General features: G+C 43.4%; 1 protein-coding gene and 1 long non-coding RNA gene across 2 annotated transcripts in view; both read left to right on the top strand.

Moving 5' to 3' along the window:
* LOC111219225 (ERC protein 2-like) overlaps positions 1-19,870 on the top strand; it is a 149,602-nt gene that overhangs the window by 46,994 nt on the left and 82,738 nt on the right. Inside the window, exons 9-11 of the mRNA XM_022741839.1 lie at positions 5,426-5,563; positions 9,980-10,168; positions 15,184-15,377. Coding sequence (XP_022597560.1) covers positions 5,426-5,563; positions 9,980-10,168; positions 15,184-15,377 — 521 coding nt within the window. The remainder of the gene's footprint in view (positions 1-5,425; positions 5,564-9,979; positions 10,169-15,183; positions 15,378-19,870) is intronic.
* Positions 10,096-15,258, top strand: LOC111219145. Its single transcript, XR_002665007.1, has 3 exons — positions 10,096-10,168; positions 14,273-14,314; positions 15,184-15,258. It is a non-coding gene; the product is annotated as an uncharacterized LOC111219145 (long non-coding RNA).

Here is a 19,870-nt window from a genome sequence, read left to right as displayed (position 1 = left end):
GCAGGCACACAGTGGCACAACACATGTTCTTGTGCAATTGTGCCCAGCCCTCTTCTGCAGGCAAGTTTTGGCCAACACATCAAAGCCCAGAAAAAGCTTTTATTTAATTCCTTAATTGGAGAGAACGATTTTGCACTCTTTGACATACACTGTATACTTCTGAGGGAAAAAAAAATCAAAACTGTTCTGCGACAGAAATAAAGAATGACCTCTACTTTTCCTCATTTACAAAAGTGTGGATGATTTCAGAACCTGAGCGCCGTGCTTCTCGACCCCTCCCTTCTCGCTTCCTCCCTCTCTCGGGCACCACTCGTCTTATGAAGTCATTGTGCTCTGTCGTTCCAGTCGATAACAGATGAGTAATGACTCCATGAACAGAGCAGCATGACATCAGGAAGGTCATTCGAGGGGAATAGGGGAGAGGTGTCATTTTCTGCTTTAAAGGTCTCTGCGTGTCACGTTGTCCTCTCACATTCCCAGGCAGATGACTCAGCGGTCTATAGAGATCTGAAGGGAACTACACAGTTTTGAATAAATGCTATTAGTTTCCTGTCAGTAGCTGTCTGTACAGTGTAATACTTTCAAGTAAACTCATAATGAAGTAGTTTATAGAATCTCAAGTAAAATCTGAGACCGGAGAGTTCAGTATCCCTACTGTGTCATTCGGCTCTGTACAGTGAAGATGTATCACATAAGACGTTTTTCATTTTAAATAAACTCAGGAATTGTCAAAGTGGATAAATTGGCCTGTGGTAGCAAATTACCACATGGGGGCGCCAGCTTACACAGTATCAATGCTCCTACAGGCAACCAGTGTTGCCCATGGTGTTCAGATTTTGGTGGCGGTGGGAGGTGGTGGTGGGACAGGGGTAAAATGGAGTGCAAGCACACCCTCCTCACACTGAAAAGGTCACTGTCTTCCCTGAGCTTCATGACCAGACTGTGTTTTTCTTTGAAGAGCCACAGCTGAGCGCTCAGGAGCAGGAGGAAGTCCTTTATTAACCTGGGAATCAACAAGCTCTGATGGCAGGAGACGATAACAGTATGCAGGTGTTTGAGTATACTGTAACAAACACACATGCGCAAACAAGCACGCACGCACACACACACAGGGCCATAATAAAATTCCAAGTTTAATATGTACATGCTTTACTTGGATCACAGTATGTGATTGTGAAGTACTTGAAGAAGCGATGGGATATTTCCACTGTGTAGTCTTTCATCGTGTTTCTGTTTGACTGTGACCTAGATTTCTCTGGGGAAGTACGCACTTCGTTACTACATATTGTACAGTTTGTGGTTATTGTCCCTTTGTGTATTTGTGTGTGGCTCTGTGTGCGTGCGTGTGTGTGCATGCATGTGTTTGTGCATTCATGCACATACGTATCAGTGCCAGGATCTTTGGGTTTTACAACTGTCCCTGTCATATTTTCAGAGGCGATGACAAGCGCAGAGAAATGAGTTGCCTTTCAGAGAGGGCGACCAATTATTGTTTGGTATTTTTATTGGTCCAAAAAAGTTTTAAAAATACAAATGATCGTATTTTTATGGCGCTCACGCTCCACGCTGGTCTTCTTTGTGCTCTGTAGAAATGATTCCTCTAGAGGCCACAGAGTTCTGGGTCTTAGATTGGATGGAAGACAGACGGGTCGACCGGGTTTGTGGTTCTGCTGTGGAACAAACTGCTTTTAGATTGCGACTTTGCGCCAGAGAAACAGGGCCCGATACCGTTTCACTAACTCTCTCCCATTACATTAGAACTCAGCTTGTCCTAATCATGATCATACTCTACAGACTGCAACCACAATGCAACAGCGAGTCTCCCAATGGGTTTCTAAGCCCACTCAGAAACTCATTGTTTTGTTGATAGCTGTTAACTTTCCAACTTCACAGAAATGTATTTCAGCTATTGCTTGAATCTTCACCCTTCACTTTAAATATTCCAGAATAAATAAATGCAATTTGATGACAATAACTCACTTTTCACCCACTAGTTGATAAATTACAAAAGATCATTTGTAATCCATCTTTGTTCCTTTATAAGCATATTTTTTGCATTACAGTATTGTAAGATTTTTAAAATCACAGCTGTAATACCCCTCTGCGCATAGTTTTATTTTTATTTTTTTACATAATTATGTCAATGATGACTCGGCAGTTAGTCAACTACTATTTTGCAAAAGCTGTTAACGATTAAGGATCACTAGCCATGAAATCTCCACAACCCACAGCCTCCCAAAGACTTGGAGCGCTTTACTATTCAGCTCTTTTTTAGAGTTACAATGGTCAACAGCATTGCAAAGTCAAGGTCAGTGGAAGGTAACTGATTCCCAAATGTGAGGAGAACCCGGTCCCGTCCTATCAGCTCGTAGATAATGTTATCGGAGTCAAAACAGTATGGTTGTAAACAGTGGGGAGCCATATGTGTGGGAGATGACTGAGGCAGACGTCATGATTCCTCAAGAGAATACACACTCACTGAGACAGACAGTCCACACCGCAGTGCCTGGCCCATAGAGCCATGGTAGCTGCCTATCGTAGGTGGTCTATTTCAGCGGGAGGTGTGTGTGGTTGGAGAGTGGGATGACATATGCACAGCGGTTTAATGATAAAAGCCTCTGTGTGTGTGTGTGTGTGTGTGTGTGTGTGTGTGTGTGTGTGTGTGTGAGAGAGAGAGAGAGCGAGAGAGAGAGAGAGAGAGAGAGAGAGAGAGAGAGATGCGGGAGTATAGTTTGCCTCGTACGCTGAAAGATAAAATGAATGACTGCTGTTCTCATCATAACAACCAAGCTACTGGAAGGTAGCCCCCGCCCCCCCAACCCCTCCCAAAAAGGCATACAGCTGCCCTGCGCCTCGCCTGTCCACAAAAGGCATTTCTCTTCGGAGAGTGTGTTTTCAGTTTGAGAATTCTGACAGAATTCCTCACCCTCTTTCCCATATCCATGTCTCACGTGACTCATTCTCATCCACTGGTACAAGGTTTTAAGTTGTGTTTAGCGTTTTTCTGCACAATTTGACGGAAGGCCGAGCAGCGAGGCTAAATATTTCATCTCGGGGTTGTTATTTTGTGCGACCAGGCCAAAGCAAACTTAAGCCTGGTGAAGAATGTAATCATTTATCTAAGACCAGGGGCGACATGCTCAATTTGACCTGAAATAGGGTTCTGTGCTGCCCACAGGGACAGGGAGCAAGAGTGTGCATGAGTGCATATGTATATGTTTCGGTGCGTATTTAGGAAAACCAGGTATGTCAGGCTACTGAGCTGCTATAACAGGGCCAAATCCTGATATTTGGTTTGTTTGTACTTCCTCCCGTGTTTACTGTGGGTCGAGATAAGCATGCTACAGCGTCAGTCTTGTGTAATCTGTTGGGGTTCACCAGCGTTTGATGATACAGAGATCGTGAATGTTAGAATGTGTGTAGCTTTAGCCCTCAAGTGCCTACTTCCCTCCAAAATGAGCGAATCATACCTCTTCAGCCGACTTACTTCAAATGAGAGAAACATGAGAATAAATGAGGAAACCAGTATAACCCTCGCCTCTCTCTCTGTCCCTCTCTCTCTCTTACAGTGTCCGCCCTAAAATCCCATCTAACACACCCATGGCAATCATGAATTGCTGCAAATTTTTATCTGACTTTTGGTAGTGTGAAGCTTTCCCATCATTCCCTGAAGGATTTAATGTCCCTATCGCTCGTGGACTGACCTACCGGAGCCTTTAGCTTGGTTGTGTAATGACTGTCATTAACCTATCAAGATCTGCCAAAGGGTCCCGGCTGCTTTTTCCCACCCCCTCCTGCCACTTTCCCTCCATTTCCAAAACCAAGATGGCTCCTTTAAGCCCTTGTTCTTGCCCTCTGGGGAGCAGAGAACACCAAAGTCTACAGTCTAATTGGATTCATTTGTAAAATAGCTGTGGAGATTTGGACATTATCTATCTATGTACCCATGACTGGAATGCAGCTTATTCTCCCCACTGGACGTTTTTTACCCTGTCACCATTTCAGTTAAAATGTGGTCTCTTGATGGCCTGAAGTGCTTTTCTTGTTTTTATTGGATTCTCATGTTCATTAAATAATGAATTCTTTTCAGTGCATATGCCTCTCTTTTGTACAACCCAAGCCCTGATCTGAGAAAGGACCACTTGGGTCAAATATGGTATTAATGCGTTGCAGCAGTGAGTGAATGGTGCTTTGTCTGTCTGAAGAAATGCTCTCTGCTGGTGTATAGATCTCAAGGAATCTCAGGGAATCCATCGACCTTTTAAATTGAACTACCCATTGTTTCATCAAGATGAACTCAGCATTTAAAGGAATGCAGAGTGTGCTTATAAAAATTATTATGAGCCACAAGCAAGTCACTATGTCTGTATGTCCTGTCACCAGATGTGCTGTCCCTTTGTAACTAATTTGTAGACCTCTGGAGTTTCATTGCGCTGCACTGTGTCCTGCTCCAGCTGCATCTGCTAGTGTTTTGTTTTGGTACAGCTTGAGGCGTTTTGTATTTGTGTGTGCGCCGGTGTGTGTCCGTGTGCGCCTCTGTATGTGTCCTTGTGTGTGTTTGTGTTCTGTTTTGCAAATGATCATCAGATAAAGGCTGTTGAGCACCACAACTGGCTATTACACCACCTCTTTAGCGACATGAGGTTAGCCACAGAAAGGCAGATGTAGAGACGCAGTCCTCAGAGTCAATGGGCTGAATTAACTCTTAGTGTAACGCTGGTAATCTGGTACGGAAGCTGTCACAGTTAACCACCCCTTTTGTTGGACTGCCCTGTGGAGACTGTCATGTTTAAAGTGCTGCTGTTGGTAGAAAACTGCATTTCAACTAAAACTGTGTGTTCATGCTGGAGGAGCTGTCTTGATCCATATCTTCTGTCACAACAGATCAATACAGAAAAAAGCAAGTAAACAAACAATGACATCACAGGTGACATCGACCAGGCACGCTTCTTTCTCAGTGGCTTTGTTGTTTACACCTCTCCACAAAGCTTTTTGCTTAAAAGAAAGAATTAACTTCCATTTTCCTCATGGATGCAACCATAATTGTTTTGACCCAAGCCGTACAGTGGAGGCTTTCATTGCTGCTCATCTTTGAGATGCTGGGCCAGAATGGAAGACATTACAGCAGGAAATTGGAGAATGCAGCCAGCGGCTGAGCCCACTATTCAGTGTCCAGATTCATCTTCTCGATGAGTCAGTGGTCAAAGGGATAATTTCTTTTTGTGGTACCAAAGTACCACAAAGTCTCCAGTCACGATAATCCAATTAGGCACATTGTACCAATGCTACTTAACATTTCAGGTTCAGTCTAAACTTTTCTCCCCATGGCTCTTTGAATTTCTATTATGGTTATGTGTTTGTTTCACATCAGTATCCTCCTAACCTCAGCTCCTCTCTTTCTCTGTCTCTGTCCTTCTCTCTCCAGATCGAGAACCTGTTGGAGCAGTTAAAGGATAAGGACAAACAGCTGGCTGGGTTGAGGGAAAGGGTTCAGGGCCTCCAAACTGATTCCAGCAACACAGACACAGCGCTGGCCACACTGGAGGAGGCTCTGTCAGAAAAGGTAAGTGAGGGACAAGGGGAGGGTGAGGTCGGATAGCAAGGTTGAGGGAGCTGTTACTCTGTTGTTGCTCTGGGTGGTGTGAGGGATACAGCATGCTATTGATATAGAGGCTAGAACTTGTTTGTCAGATGTGGACAATAAAAACTCACAAAGTGAAACCATGAGACCTCCGCTTGGTCTGGAGCGATCTGGAGATTTTTACCCATTGAGCCACACTTGTCTTTCAGGAAGCTGGTACATGGCATACGGCTTAATTGAGTTGCGTGCTTTGCTATGACTCACTGCCATAATTTACAGACACAGCCTCCTAATTTATAGACCCTGGACCACACTAGATGAGGTCCCATCAAAAAAAACAGTGAGGGAGAGAAGGAGGCACTGGGAGGAGGGAGGTCTTAAGGTGAGCATAGACAGAGGATTAGTCCTTGTCTGTAACTGTGTTGAACATAGGGAGGGAATGATCTATAGAATAAGAGGAGGATAGAAGTTTTGAAAGGGGGAAGGATGGAAGGATGGAAAAGCAGAATGGCAGAAGAGGCACAGCCCTGATGGAAGAGGTGGCCTCAGAATTAAGGGAGGGAGAGGTCAAGGAATGCAAGGGCGGAGGCAGAGTTAAAAAATGACTAACTTCTGCAAAAGCATATGAAAGAAGAGAAAGAACAGAGCAGGAAAGAAAAATTCAGACAACACAGCCACACACATACAGTATATATATATATATATATATATATATATAAGAAACTAAATAACTGTGACATAGCAAGAGAGATAATGCAGACACAATGTAATGTAAAGTCTCAATGGGATGTGTACATCCCCAGTCCAATGTTAGTTTAATAATATCAAGTTTGTGTCTGACTCTGTTCTGTAGTTTGTCAACTGGATCTAATTGCTTTTTTGGATTTACGGGTCTGCGAATCCTCAACAAGCAGTATAACAATCACAGTCCTATATGTGTCTATATGAAGAACCAGATACATTACAGTGTAAAACCATAGTGCTGAGAAACTGTGATTCAAGGTGAGCTAAGCAGACTTACTCCACAAAGGCGGATGGGTGAGTCGATGGGCTGGATGTTGGTCGTAAACATTCAGTGTTTGTTGTTTTCTGGCAACATGAGAGAGCAGCTGGTCTCCATAAAGCCTCACTTCAACACTACTGAGCTAGCACGCCGCCACTCACACCAAGAGATGAATAGCCTCGCTGGACGGCGAGGTTTTTTTGTTTTATTTTCTATTCTTTTCAGTAAAATGCACTGCATTTCAACGCACAGGTCATTTACCCCCCCCCCCCCCCCCCAAAAAAAAAAAAAAAAAAAAAACTCTGTTGATTTGACAGTATTCCTGGGGAAATAAGTTACTTTTGAGAAGTTGGAATTCTAACGCAAATTCTTGCTTTGAATAGTGGTGTCTTTTCTTTTCTTTTTTTTTTGTCTACACAAGTCCTTAGCAATGTGTTTATGGTTTCTCACTCATGGTTACAGGGTGCCAGCGATTTCTAATTGGAGACAGGCTTGAACACAGGATAGATTTGATGTTATATACTGTACTGACCATGACCATGGAGATGTCAAACCCTAGTCTGGCAGCATATACATGCTACCTTGAACTGACTGGCTTGATTTCAGAGTGACTCCATCTTGCTTAGCTTTGTTACATGTTTAAAGCTGTTGCTAACACACATTTGTTGGTACTACGGTCTAAAAAATGATTGTTCTGGCGCTGCAGGCTAAAAAAAAATGGTTCCCATTTGCATGTTTGTTTGTACTTCAGGCTAAAAGATGGATGCTGGTTTACATTTTGTTGGCACTGACTTCTGGTTAAGAGTTTATAGAGTTCCCACTCAGGACAGATGTGGACGTCCAGCGGTACTGCTTGTTTTCCAGTGGCTGCCTCACTCTTATATGCTCCAATGTGAACACACTGTATATGTGTATATTTATGCCTTTGCATTTGTTGTTACATATTTTAGTTGGCAACATTGGCTTATTTTACCTGTGATGAGTGATGCATCATGAATAGAACTGGTAGCAACTTCTGAAAAGGTGATGTCAAAACCAGGTCAGAGATCAATGTCAATCCACATTCTCCACTTAATGTCTATACAGCAGATACATTAGCACTGACTCAGCCAACAATGCTTCCTTATTATAACATTTTTTAAAATTATTTTTTTTGCTCAGTTCTCACATAATGTTAAGTGCTTTGACACAGATCATGTGACAGCAGCTTTAATGGAGTCGGACACAGGGATGCTTTTTAACCGTTGGCAATATGGCCAAAACTGTTGTCACTGTTATTTATCATTTATAATGACTTTTTATTTTTTTGTTGTTGCCATTTTTACCTTTTTTTATTTGACAGTCCACAGTGAAGAGACACACAGGAAACATGGAGGGAGAGAGAGAAGGGGTATTACATGCATACATACATCCCGGCAGGAATTGAACCGTGGATGTTGTGGCATGTGCTGGAACCATTTGGTCGCCAGAGCACTCCACCTATTTTTAATAAAGACTATGAGGAAAAAAAGTTGGATACAACTATTTTCTGAAGCCACAATTTCCAAGTGTCACATGGTGCTGTTGCTGAGTACCCCTCCATCCTGGACTGCCTGTGGGTCGTTTCTTGAGATGTAGCAGATGTTGGTTGTGACTGATGACATGTTGCGTAATCCGAAGGGTGAAAGCGGTGAAGGTGACAAAATAAGTTTGTTGTATTCCCGCTCTTGGTCGGGACGGTTTTCCTGCACAGTTTACACACAACAGTGTTCTGATATGCACTTAAAGACACCAAAGACCTGCCATACTGGCAAACTGAATTCATATCCATTCAATTAAGAATTGTTTTCCTTTGTGCTCACAGGCCTCAGTTTATTAATAGACTGGATTTTGGCTGATTTGTGTTTCATTGTGTTTGCAACACATGGACCGACACAGCGCATAGATGTTTTCACTTAGAATAATCTTTTATCACCTAAATTTGTTTTTGTTGCCGACAGACTTTGAAATGAATAGCATAATGGTACAATAAACTGTAAATCCCTTTTCTGTGTCGGTCCATCTGTTTACCCAGAAACCACTTCTGATGCAGCCCTACATATTATTCAGCTGTGATGAGGAGAACATTGGCGATCTTTTCAGACTTTGTGGTCAACACAGGGTGTGTGTAATGTGTTTACAAGAGCGAGTGTGTGTGTTGCTAATCACACACCCTGTCACAAACCTGCTCTTGGAGCCAGTCGCTAGCCACAGTACTGTGGTTCTAATTAACAGGCTGGGGCATTGTGCCCATACCGAGCCCTGCTCTTCAGTGTATTTGTGTGTGTGTGTGTGTGTGTGTGTGTGTGTGTGTGTGTGTGTGTGTGTGTGTGTGTGCGCGCGCGCGTGTGTGTTTTTGTGTGTGCCTGTCTGTGATGTTATGTGTGTGTTTTCTGCTCTGTTTACGTGTGCTCCACACTTAAGGCAGGTTTTATTATCACATCCTGGTCTCTTTCCCTAAACCCCAAACATCCTTCAGATATTTCATAACGTGGGGAAAACACCCAGGACCTATTAACCATGTGGTCTCTCTCCCTCTCTTTTCTCTCTCACTCTCACCCTCTCTTCCAAAGCCCGCTATGCAGTGCGTTACTGTGCCAGGTCTAGTTAGTGGGTGTATTTGTCCAATTACCCAGGGGTTTAAAGCTGCCAATCATGCGGCGATGCCACATCGTAAAGCCTCATTGCTGAGCTGTACTCTGTGCCTAAATAAACACCTGAATAAACACCTTGATAATCACTTCAGTCCACACCTAAACACACACACATACACCTTAACACACCTCTACTACACACACCTTGCATGCTCCGCCACCCATGGTGTGGACCTGGTCTCAGGCCAATGCCCAAAGCCGTGGTCCTCCCGCTGTCCGATGCGATTAGAGAATAGAGAAAATTATGATGTAAACATTCCAACTTGGTTCATCAGCAGGCAACGCGGAGTTGTTAGGAAGTGATCTACAGTGCTTTCCAATCCATTCTCCATAAATCTGTCTCTGTCGCTCAACCCTTCTCTTCCTTCCTCCTTCTCTCTCTGTTCTACTTGGCTCTGACCTCCTCATGTGCCTACTGTTATTTATTATAGTATTATTTATGACGGGCATTTATGAGTTTGTCTTTGGCCGCGCTTCGCGAAGCATGCTGGTGAGCCTATTCAGCAAGAGGCTGGCTCAGATTTTTCAATAATGATAGGAAAGAACTGTAATCACACTGGGCTGACAATCTGTTGCACATTGGAGGCGAAACAACATTCATTTTATTTCATTTCTTAAGTGTGAGCAAGCTTTTATGCAGATAATAACTATCAAGGCCTTTTCCATATCCCCCCTCACACTTCTCGCCAAACTCTCTTTCTGCTTCTTCTTTTTCTATCTCAGGAGCGAGTGATTGAGAACCTCCGGGAGCAGAAGGAGCGGGAGGACAGGGTTCGGCTGGAGGAGCTGGAGCAGATGAGGAAGGAGAACCAGGAATTAAAGGACAAACTCTCGGCCCTGCAGCCCCAAAAACTGTCCCCGAGCCAGGCCACCAACCCGAGCCCGACCCAGAACCAGAAACCTGATGGAGAGGTCAGTCCGGAAAAGATTTGATGCTGTTAGAGCATCTTCGGAGGTGATGTTGTGTAGATAACCAAAAAGGTGCACGAGTGTGTGTCTGTGTGTGTGTGTGCACGCGGTATGCAGAGTTAGTAATATTTGCAGGTATGTGTTCGCTGTTGTTGTAATCGTTCTCCAAATATTACATTTAATCTGAAATATCCATAAATGAAATAAAAACTCAAGGTTGGAAACCCTGTGCATGTTGGTACGAGCACCGTGCACAACAACAACTCAAGATTGCCAGTCTGGTATGTGTGTGGACTGCAGACAAACAGCCATTAATATTTCATCGTTATCCACATTATAGCAGACTTGCACATACCTCACCACTTGTGCCAAGCTCTTAAATGAGCCCAAACACAAAATCTCATTTCACAGATATCATAAAGCAAATAACAACTACCTTTCTCACAAATTTTTACTGCTGAATACTTCAAACGAACGCCATGACACTTTATAATTATTTTTTTATTATACAAAAAGAATTAAAAGAATTAACTTTTACAACCGCTCCGCAGTGGTTGTAATATGCTGCTTGTAACCTGTATTTACACTGCTAACATCTACAGTAATAGTAATTCCATTCTCTTACCTCCCTGTGAGCATCCACAATATTGTTAGTAACTCCCTAGCAAAGGGCCTGCCTGCACTTTGTCCCACAGGATAAAGGGATGAATTAAGAGAGAGTGATTTATGGACGTAAAAGATCCCTCAATCCCTGTTCGGGTGCCAAGCCAGAGGCCTTGCTGTCTCTTTTTTCTCTTTCTTTTTCCTCTCCCGGGCTTACAAGCCAGGACAGACTCTCGCCCTGACAGAATTTATGAGAATGTTTTCTTTTATACTCATAAAAAGTATACACACATCTCATTCCTGTGAAATGATATCTTGTTGAATTTTGACGCGGCACCACATGAAAGGGACAACAGCTCAGTAACTCTTTGTAGCGAGCAGATTCACACTCCGACAGAAGTGTTGCCATAATTGGACTGTTGTGTGTGTACTCGGCAGCAATCAGAGCTGTTATGTAAACTTACAGATTCTTCAGAAAGACAGATGATGTTTGCGTGTTTATGTTTATGAATATGTGTGCATGTGCGTGTGTGTGTGTTTTTCCCAGTGTGCCTGTGCATGCATGCCAGCACAGAAACAACCGTTTCTGTATGTGTGGTGCGCATACAGTATGTATGAGCGTATGTTGAAGTGCGTTTGAGCCCATTGTAGTGCACTGGACTGTAACAGGTTGTGAGTCTGTGATACTCAGTAGGTCAGAGGTGAGCTGACACGCTGCCTGAGATTAGATTCTGATCAAGCTGACCGAACACACACACACACACACACACACACACTCGCGCCGCCATCAGCCAGCGAGTGACAGACTGCCGCGTGCGCTTTAGTTTTAACTACTGCAATACTATGTTATGTACAGTAAAACCTTCACTCCAAGGTGTTGTAGATGTAGATGGCAGGAATCCAGCACAAATCAAACTTTAATAAAAAAAAAACAAAAAGAAGACAGTTCCAAGACACGGTCAAACCCTACATGTCGTCGCGACCTCTGCACTCCTTGGCCTCCTGGCGATTCGCTGCACCATCACTCTGAATAGTCCTGTGGTCGCTCCTCTCTGTCAGCATGGTGGAATGAACTGCTTACTGAAGTCAGGAATCCAGACACACTGGTCCGCCACATGCTGAAAAACGTCCAGCAAATTGGCTGAATTCTCCTTGTGACTCGTGTTAATACGACCAGAATATTGCTGTCATTGGGCAAACTGGTTGTTTAACTATACAGTAGCTCACCACTGGTCCAATAGTTGTGATGCTAATCAAGAATTACCCCCTTAAATGGAGAAATGAGCGTTTTGCCTGACAACGCTGAAACGTCGCCATTTACCTCTCGAGCAGATGTAGAGTTTGTGTAGAGGTTGTGTACACGCAATGACCCGCTCACTGTATCTGCAGATGTTTGTATTACTGACTCAGTCAAGCTGTTAGCGGAGCTTTTTATCTTGACCCCAGAGCTCTGTTGAATTCATTGCATCCCCATCCTCTTCCCATAAAACCGTATTTGTTGATTCCGAGGGTTAATAAAGGACTTCTGGAACTAAACACTCGCTCTTCAAAGAGAAAAACAGCAAAGAACCTCGGGGAAGGCACTGACCTTTCCAGAGAGGGTTGGTTTAAACCGGCAAGGAGGCACCACACCTCAACTGAGTCTCATTCAAAAGACTGTCTGGTTTTTTTTTTAAAACAGGTGGATGGTATATGGTCTTACTTGTTGTCTGTTTTTATGAAGACTAATCAGACATTAATTTTTGCACAGAAAGAGTAAAATTAGATTTAGTACAGTTACGTCTAAGATACACATAGACAGAAACTACCTCCAGGAGTCAAAGTCTGTTTCTTAAAGTCTTAAAGTCTTAGTGTTGCCTCAGTGTTGCTGGGTATTCACTAACCAGGAGTTAAATAACCCAGTGCAGAGCCCTGTGACCACACATATTTTACTTATTTGTAATATTTACACTTAAGAGACATTTCCAGGAATGATAATAATAATTTCTATGACCATATATGTAATCGTATCTTTACGGGCCTTCCCCCTCCTGTCATAATATCACAAATTCCTGTTGGACCCACCATCCTCTCACCCCCTACTTTCTGCCTGTCTGTGTTACTCACTGAAAGAACATAACAAACTCCGGTCCACTTAAGACTAATGCGTTTTGGGCGAGCTAAGATTGGGCTGGATGTGTGTGCACGAGTGTATGGGGCTTGGCGTGGAGGTGACGGGGTGAGGAGGACAAGGCAAACAATGATTCTGCTTGCCATTCCAGAGGGCCAAGTGTTCAGCTTTTTCACAGGATTTACTCCAGGCATGTCTGTAAACACGTACAGGGACAAGCTCATGGGGCTCTTTAAGGTCACATACTGAGACATAGAATGGATGGGAAAGTGGTCTCATATTGTAGACAGTTTAATCAAAACTCCATGAACACACATATACTGTACACACCTATAACACAAGTCCACATTTTACATATACAAATGTATTACAGAACCTTGTTATCCATGCATCCATTATCCTCCATTATCCATCCTTGTATTTTAAGTGCAAGACCTTTCAATCATTTAGCAGTGCTCCATATGCTGAATCTCCCATATGCAGGGGCCAAGTTGAGCATTTTGTTTATCTGGTGGGTTTGTGATAATTAGAAGGAGGTATTTGTTCAGATTGGCTGGTGGTAATAGTTAACAGACACTCTTTGGGTTTTTTTTGTTTTTTTCTAATGACAGACTCAAGCAGAGCTGCATGTACTGTCCTAGATTTATGTAGACCTGACAATAAATTATTTAGTGTGTGTGTGTGCGCGCGCGTGTGCGTGCTCACTTGATGATGTTTAAACGAGTGGCCTCAGCTGTCTCAACAAGTTAAACAATCTTCACAAACACAGTCGACAGAGAGGTAAAGACCAAGAGAAAGAGGGAGAAGTGGAGAGAAAGATAATTCTAGGTTACAAGCTTCCTCTGGGATATTTTTCTGTGTAGCTCTCTCTGTTTTTTTTTTTTTTGTTTTTTTTTTCGTCAACATTTTACTTAGAAAAAAACACTGAGCTGTTTGGTGGTCTCATAAAATCGCAGCCAAACAGAGGGAGACGGTAATTTTATAATGATAATGACTGAACTCCACATGAAGGACGCCCCGGGGAGGCGACTGATAGAAGCAAACCACAGAAAAGCAGGCAGCAGTAGGAACCGGAGGGGTGGGGTGGGGTGGGGTGGGTGGGGTGGGGTCAAGGTATGGGGGGTGGGGGGGGTGATGAAGGGATGAGAGCGGATGAGGGTACAGATTGGTTCTGCTTCAGCTAGACTGTGACCCAAACCACATATACAGGATTGACTTACCTTTTCCTTTAGGTTTCAAAGCTGCCCATGTGATTTGATCTCATATCTGACCCTGTGCAACAGTCAGTGTCCAATCATTCAGTCCTAGAGGATGTAAAAATTTTAAGACTCTACTTGGTTCTTATACTATATTCTTATTCTTCCTTTGTCATGTCGTTTTCTATCAACTTCTAGGTGCCAGCCAAAGTAGATGGTCTACCAGCAGTAAGCCCCACGGTAGGTTCATTATATTTTATGCCTCTTGTTTGTTTGTACTTGTTCGTGTGTGTGTGTGTGTGTGTGTGTGTGTGTGTGTGTGTGTGTGTGTGTGTGTGTGTGTAGAGGCCATTTTAGGACTCACTTTGTCTAGCTCAGCTCTCTATTGCCAGACCTGGCTTAACCTTAATCAGTCTGAGCTATACTTTGTTACGCTCAGCTCAACGTGCATCAGGCCCATCTGTCCTGGTCATTTTCAGCTCCACTTTGTCATTGGTAACTTTACTTGGTCAGTCTGAGCTACACTGTCACCCTGAGCTGTACCTATCAGCCTCAGCTGTGGATCATTGGCTTCAGGAGATGACATGTTAGAATGCTAATGATTAAGCACTAATGTATCTCCATGATGCTACCGTGTCTTATCGACCACTCAAAGCGCTTTTCACTACAAGACACATTCACCCATTCACTCATGCAGCTATATTGTCTATATGTATAGTGCCTCTCTATCACACACACTAACACACACACACACACACACACACGATACACCAGGAGCAATTTTTGGGGTTCAATAGCCCAAGGAAACTTCGACATTTGGACCAGAGGAGTCAGAATTCGAACCGCCAACCTTCCGATTTGTGGACGACTCGCTCTAACATCTACATATCAGAAAGTAGCTGGTTCAGGAAGACTTCCGTGTTAATGAATTTACTGACAACTGACAGCTAAGGCTAATGGATGTTGAGGCGAGTGTGACAATGACCTTATCAAACAGCAGTACTTGAAAAGCTGAGTCAGAGATGACCTAGACTGTTCTTTGATGCTGTCCTAATAATAATTTATTATTTTAACTAATGTATCCACTTCCTCTCCCCCCCTCCTCAAAGATCCAAAACACAGAAGAAGCAGTCAGGAAGTGTCCAGACATCACAGATCGTTTGAGGCTTCTGGAGCAGGAAGTGGCCCGCTACAGAGAGGAATCCGGGAAGTCACAAGCTGAGGTGGAGAGGCTAATGACTGCTCTGCGGGACGCTGAGATGGACAAGTCGTGCAAGGAGAAGAAAATTGCTGATCTGGAGAGGTGAGGGTCAAAAATTCAGTGACATTCATATCCATCACAAGACGCCATCTGGGTGTCCTCAGAGAGCAGTGTCCTTCCAAGTGACCGGATCTTTGTAAGATCTCAATTCATTCCTAAGTGCTCTATTTATAAAGGAGTAATCCACGAGACATAAACTGTCTAGATTGTGTCCTCCCACCACTTGAACCCACTTCCATGCTGTCATGCTTTTTGCCTGATGTAATCACACTCTAGAAATGCATACTTGTGACCCATATGTATGTACATGTGTGGCTTTTAATCGCTTGGCTTAATGTCTTATCGTTTGTTTCTGTGTATCAATGTCTGCAGACCCGGGTAAGTAGTTATTAGTGTTCCCGTTAAAAACGCCATCAAAATACCGCCAACACTGTCCTCAGCCATTACTCTTGACTTCATGCCATGACTGTTGGGCTGATCTTAAACTTTCCCAGGTATAAAGTTGGAAATTGGGGCATTTTGGCTCAAATCTGGTTCCCAGAAAGCTCAGATTTGACTATCCCATTGGGACGGTTAATGTACAACACATTTACGCCAAACAATCACGGTCCTCATTCCTGTCACAGCAATAACACAATGAGAGACTTTATATGTTTTCCTGAATTATATGACCGGAGACATATAGCTTCTCTATTGCACTGACTTCTGCAAAGCTTCTTCACATTTCACTGCTATCATGAGTGCTGTGTGTATTTCTTCATATCATACTCACTTTAAATGATGTTGGTGTGTGTGTGTGTGAGTGTGTATGTGTGTGTTTTCACATGTGTCTGCAAACTCAACAGATAAGTGGTTTTTCTTTCTGTCTTTGCATTACTATAAATGCATACAGTAAATGAGTTTGTGTGTGAGTGTGACTGTGAGAGTGTGTGTGTGTGTGTGTGTGTGTGTGTGTGTGTGTGTGTGTGTGTGCGTGTGTGTGTGTGTGTGTGTGTGTGTGTGTGTGTGTGTTATTGAGTTTGCCAGGCAGGCAGCCAGCGGCATGCCAGTGGGAGGTGGTGTATCCAGCCCAGACACTGGCTGTTTATACTGCTCTGTTTATTACTGGCACAGTGCTACTCAATTATCATCTGATTTATGGATTGGCATGGTGTGTATATGTACCCAAATGAGTGGTTGTTTAGTGCCAACGCAGATGTACTGCATGTGAGTGCTTGCGTGTCTGTTTACTTAATATGTGTGTGTGTGTGTGTGTGAAAAGGAAGCACAGTAAGAGGCGTGTTTTTCTATGCGTGTCTGTATAGAGTGTGTATTTGAACTTGCAGCAGTTACAGTTAGCTGTGTGCTGGTCAGTGTGTCTGTATATGTAGATTGATAGTGTGCGGTGTCTCTGCTGGTGGACCGCCAGCTGCACAGGAGAAGCCACAAGTGTGAAAAATGTATGTGAAAAGAACAATTTTTTTAACACACGCTGGCCCCATCAGGTGTGTTAACGCTAGCTATGGTTCTGAATGGTTTAGAAAGAATCTGGATGGGCTGCATGTACTGGATCCAACACAGTTTCCTGCCTCATTCATTACCCGTTTTACAGACTCTCCACTCTGGCATGGAAACCGTGTGCTGAGTCAAACTCTGTGGGAACGCATGAGCGTCAAGTATAATAGGGATACAGTAGCTCCCGCAGAGTTTGTTCACACAGTCTGCTCTCTGTTTCCCCGTGTGTGTGCGTGTCATGCCTCTGCCTCCACGTCTTCATGTGTGTGCTGCTCACATGCAGCTGTCACCAGAGTGTGTGCATGTACGTGTGCGTGTTAATCTGTGCTTTTAGTTTCTGGATCAGGCGTTGGAAAACTGTCTTTTCCCCACAGCTCGTCCGTCTCATCAGGGCTGCTGTCTCATTAGTGTCCAAAAAGTCACTCCTATCGACCCCCCCACCCCACCCCACCCCTCCCCGGTCAACCCATACAGGTCAGAGGTCATATGCAGGTCAGCCGCAGGTGAACAGAGGAGGATCCACTGCTGCTGTAAAACACATAATATCATGAACAAATGTACAGACTGTGTTTGTGTGACTGGAGTGGAGCTAAGTGGGGCATCAAGTTACTGTACTCATGATCTGATTTAACACGCTACACCCTAAAAGTATGTGTGTGTTTTATATGTGTGTGTGTCGACGCACATGTGGTATATGACAGCATGGGCGGACGAGTTTCTGTGCACTGATTGGACTTCTGTGTCAGACTGCGTGAGATGTGTCCGGGCAGTGGATGAATGTCTTTTTAATCAGAGTGTTTCTGTTGGAACTGGGTCAGATGGCCTATTAACAGCTATCTGGTTGGAGAGAGAGGGGAACAGATGAGGAAATAGACACTTTCTCATCCACTTGGCAATGCAGCAGTGCGAGTAAAAGATGAATGTAGCCAGCGGGTCATTGTAATAAATACCTTCCAGCACAGGGGAGACTCACTCATGGCTCTTTCATACCTCAGATCTCCTTGTGGTTTTCTCTAAGTCATCAGTGATAACATCATAGTTTATGGCTGGTGTTTTTTTTTTTGTTTTGTTTTTCTTACTGTTATGTGTGTAGGTGTAATTCCTAGCTAATCTGCCTAAGTGATCAGTGACACTGAACAGGCTTTATAGAAAGCATCTGCATCAGCTGTTAACACTAATGCCAATAGTTGGATTTGTTAAATAGAGCTCTGTAAGCCATGGTTACTGATCTCTTGGAGCAGTTTGTGTAGATATAGTGGCCTAAAATGGAAAAATGAATTAATTTCTTAGCCTGACATACGAGGAATTCAGTTACGTAGCACTTGAGTGTTTCCCCTGCATCATGCTCCCTACAGCTTATGTAGTTACTAATGAACATCTAAAAGCACAAGAGAAGGAATCCAGTGAACGGCCTATTTGAAACATGAAAAGTAAACATATTTAATAAGTTGTTGCATCGAAGCATCTGCAGTTTGAGATATACGCTGTGACTAAAGTTGTTCTAAAATGGAAATTAGATATTTTATTTTTATATGTCAAGTGAATATAAAGCCTGCCTTTCATTTTCGTTCACTCCTTCCTTCAAGGGTATGTATTGTGAACTAGTGGAATTATTCATCGTAATGCTGTTACAGTCCTATACTTTTAATGTTTCAGCGATAATGTGAGGGCTAAACTTTGAAAAATAAATCAGACTCCCAGTCTCACCATATCACAGCTATAGAAGTGGTAAGCACTGTGGTATGTAAGGGAGGGTTTCAGGAAAAAGGGAGGTGTGGTTGTGTGTCTGTGTGTGTGTGTATATATACATATGTGTACGTACCTGTGTGTGTGTGTGTATGTGTCTAGGGTGAGACTGAGGAGAACACATGACGGTAACGAACCCTGAAGAGTCTGTTGGCTGGGAGAAATCAATGGTCGTTGACGGACAAATATTCATTCACTCACAAACAACCATTTGCACACGTAAACACACACATAAATTTGGGCCTTATTCCTGTGACCATAATCAAACTCCAGATGTGGGGGAGCATCAATCTTGTGAAAACCCACACACACAGTATGCACGCACGCCAAAACACACATAACCTCCAAAGTCTCTGTATATAATATTTCTACATGAAAATATTTGTAAACAGTGTTAATTTCTGTGTATGTTTGCAGGTGTGCGTGCAGTTTGAATGGCCATTTTAGCTCTGAAAGATGTCAACTTCCTGTTTTTTGCGATGTTGAAATATAGTTGCACCTGCACCAGAAACTGTTCTCACAGTTCAAAGCATGGACACACAAACAGACTAGCTATTTCTTCTTTTGTAACCTCCTCTCTGTTTCACCCTGTCACACACACACACACACACACAAGGGCAATATATAAAGGCAACAGTGAAACAGTATTTGTGTTGCGATAAGACATGTCTAAGGACCATAAAGCATCTATCAGTAATAAACAAACTTGTTCTGTTTGGATCTCTCAGCACTGCATCTAGACAAGCGCCTCAGATAAAACTTCAGACTCCCAGTGTTGACCCAACTGCCTCACGCTACACGCTCACAGCTCCTCCACCCCCCCACCCCTGCTCTCCTTTTCCTGTACCCCTCGTCTTTTTGCACTGCTGAGAAAATTTATTTAATACAGATCGTATCTGCCTCTTATTCCATATAGTGTGCAACCCTGAGCACTAACTGCCCTGATGTGTACATGTCTGCCTGAAATCTGAGGATTTCGTTCCACTCTACTGTTTATTAAAAGAAAAGAGGAGGAGACGTAGTAAGAATTAAGGGTTATGAAGTGGGAGATAAAAATCTGGATTTTTTTTTTCCCCTTAAAAGCTTATTACTACCTTTTAACCTTTATTTACCCATGAGCTGACTGAGAACACGTACTCTTTTCCAGCAACACCCCACTTAATATTCACAGTCCCACATTCAGATCTGGGAGCTTCCTGTTCCTCCTGGCCATTCAGAAGCTCTGTTCGGTTACTGCTGGTGCCTTGCTCCCGGGCATGTCAGCTGTAGTCCTCGAGGGAAGTCAGACCAGTATT

This window comes from Seriola dumerili, unplaced genomic scaffold, assembly GCF_002260705.1.
Source record: "Seriola dumerili isolate Sdu_G_001 unplaced genomic scaffold, Sdu_1.0 BDQW01000056.1, whole genome shotgun sequence".
Classification (NCBI taxonomy): Eukaryota; Metazoa; Chordata; class Actinopteri; order Carangiformes; family Carangidae; genus Seriola; species Seriola dumerili.
This window is presented reverse-complemented; position numbering and strand designations above follow the sequence as displayed.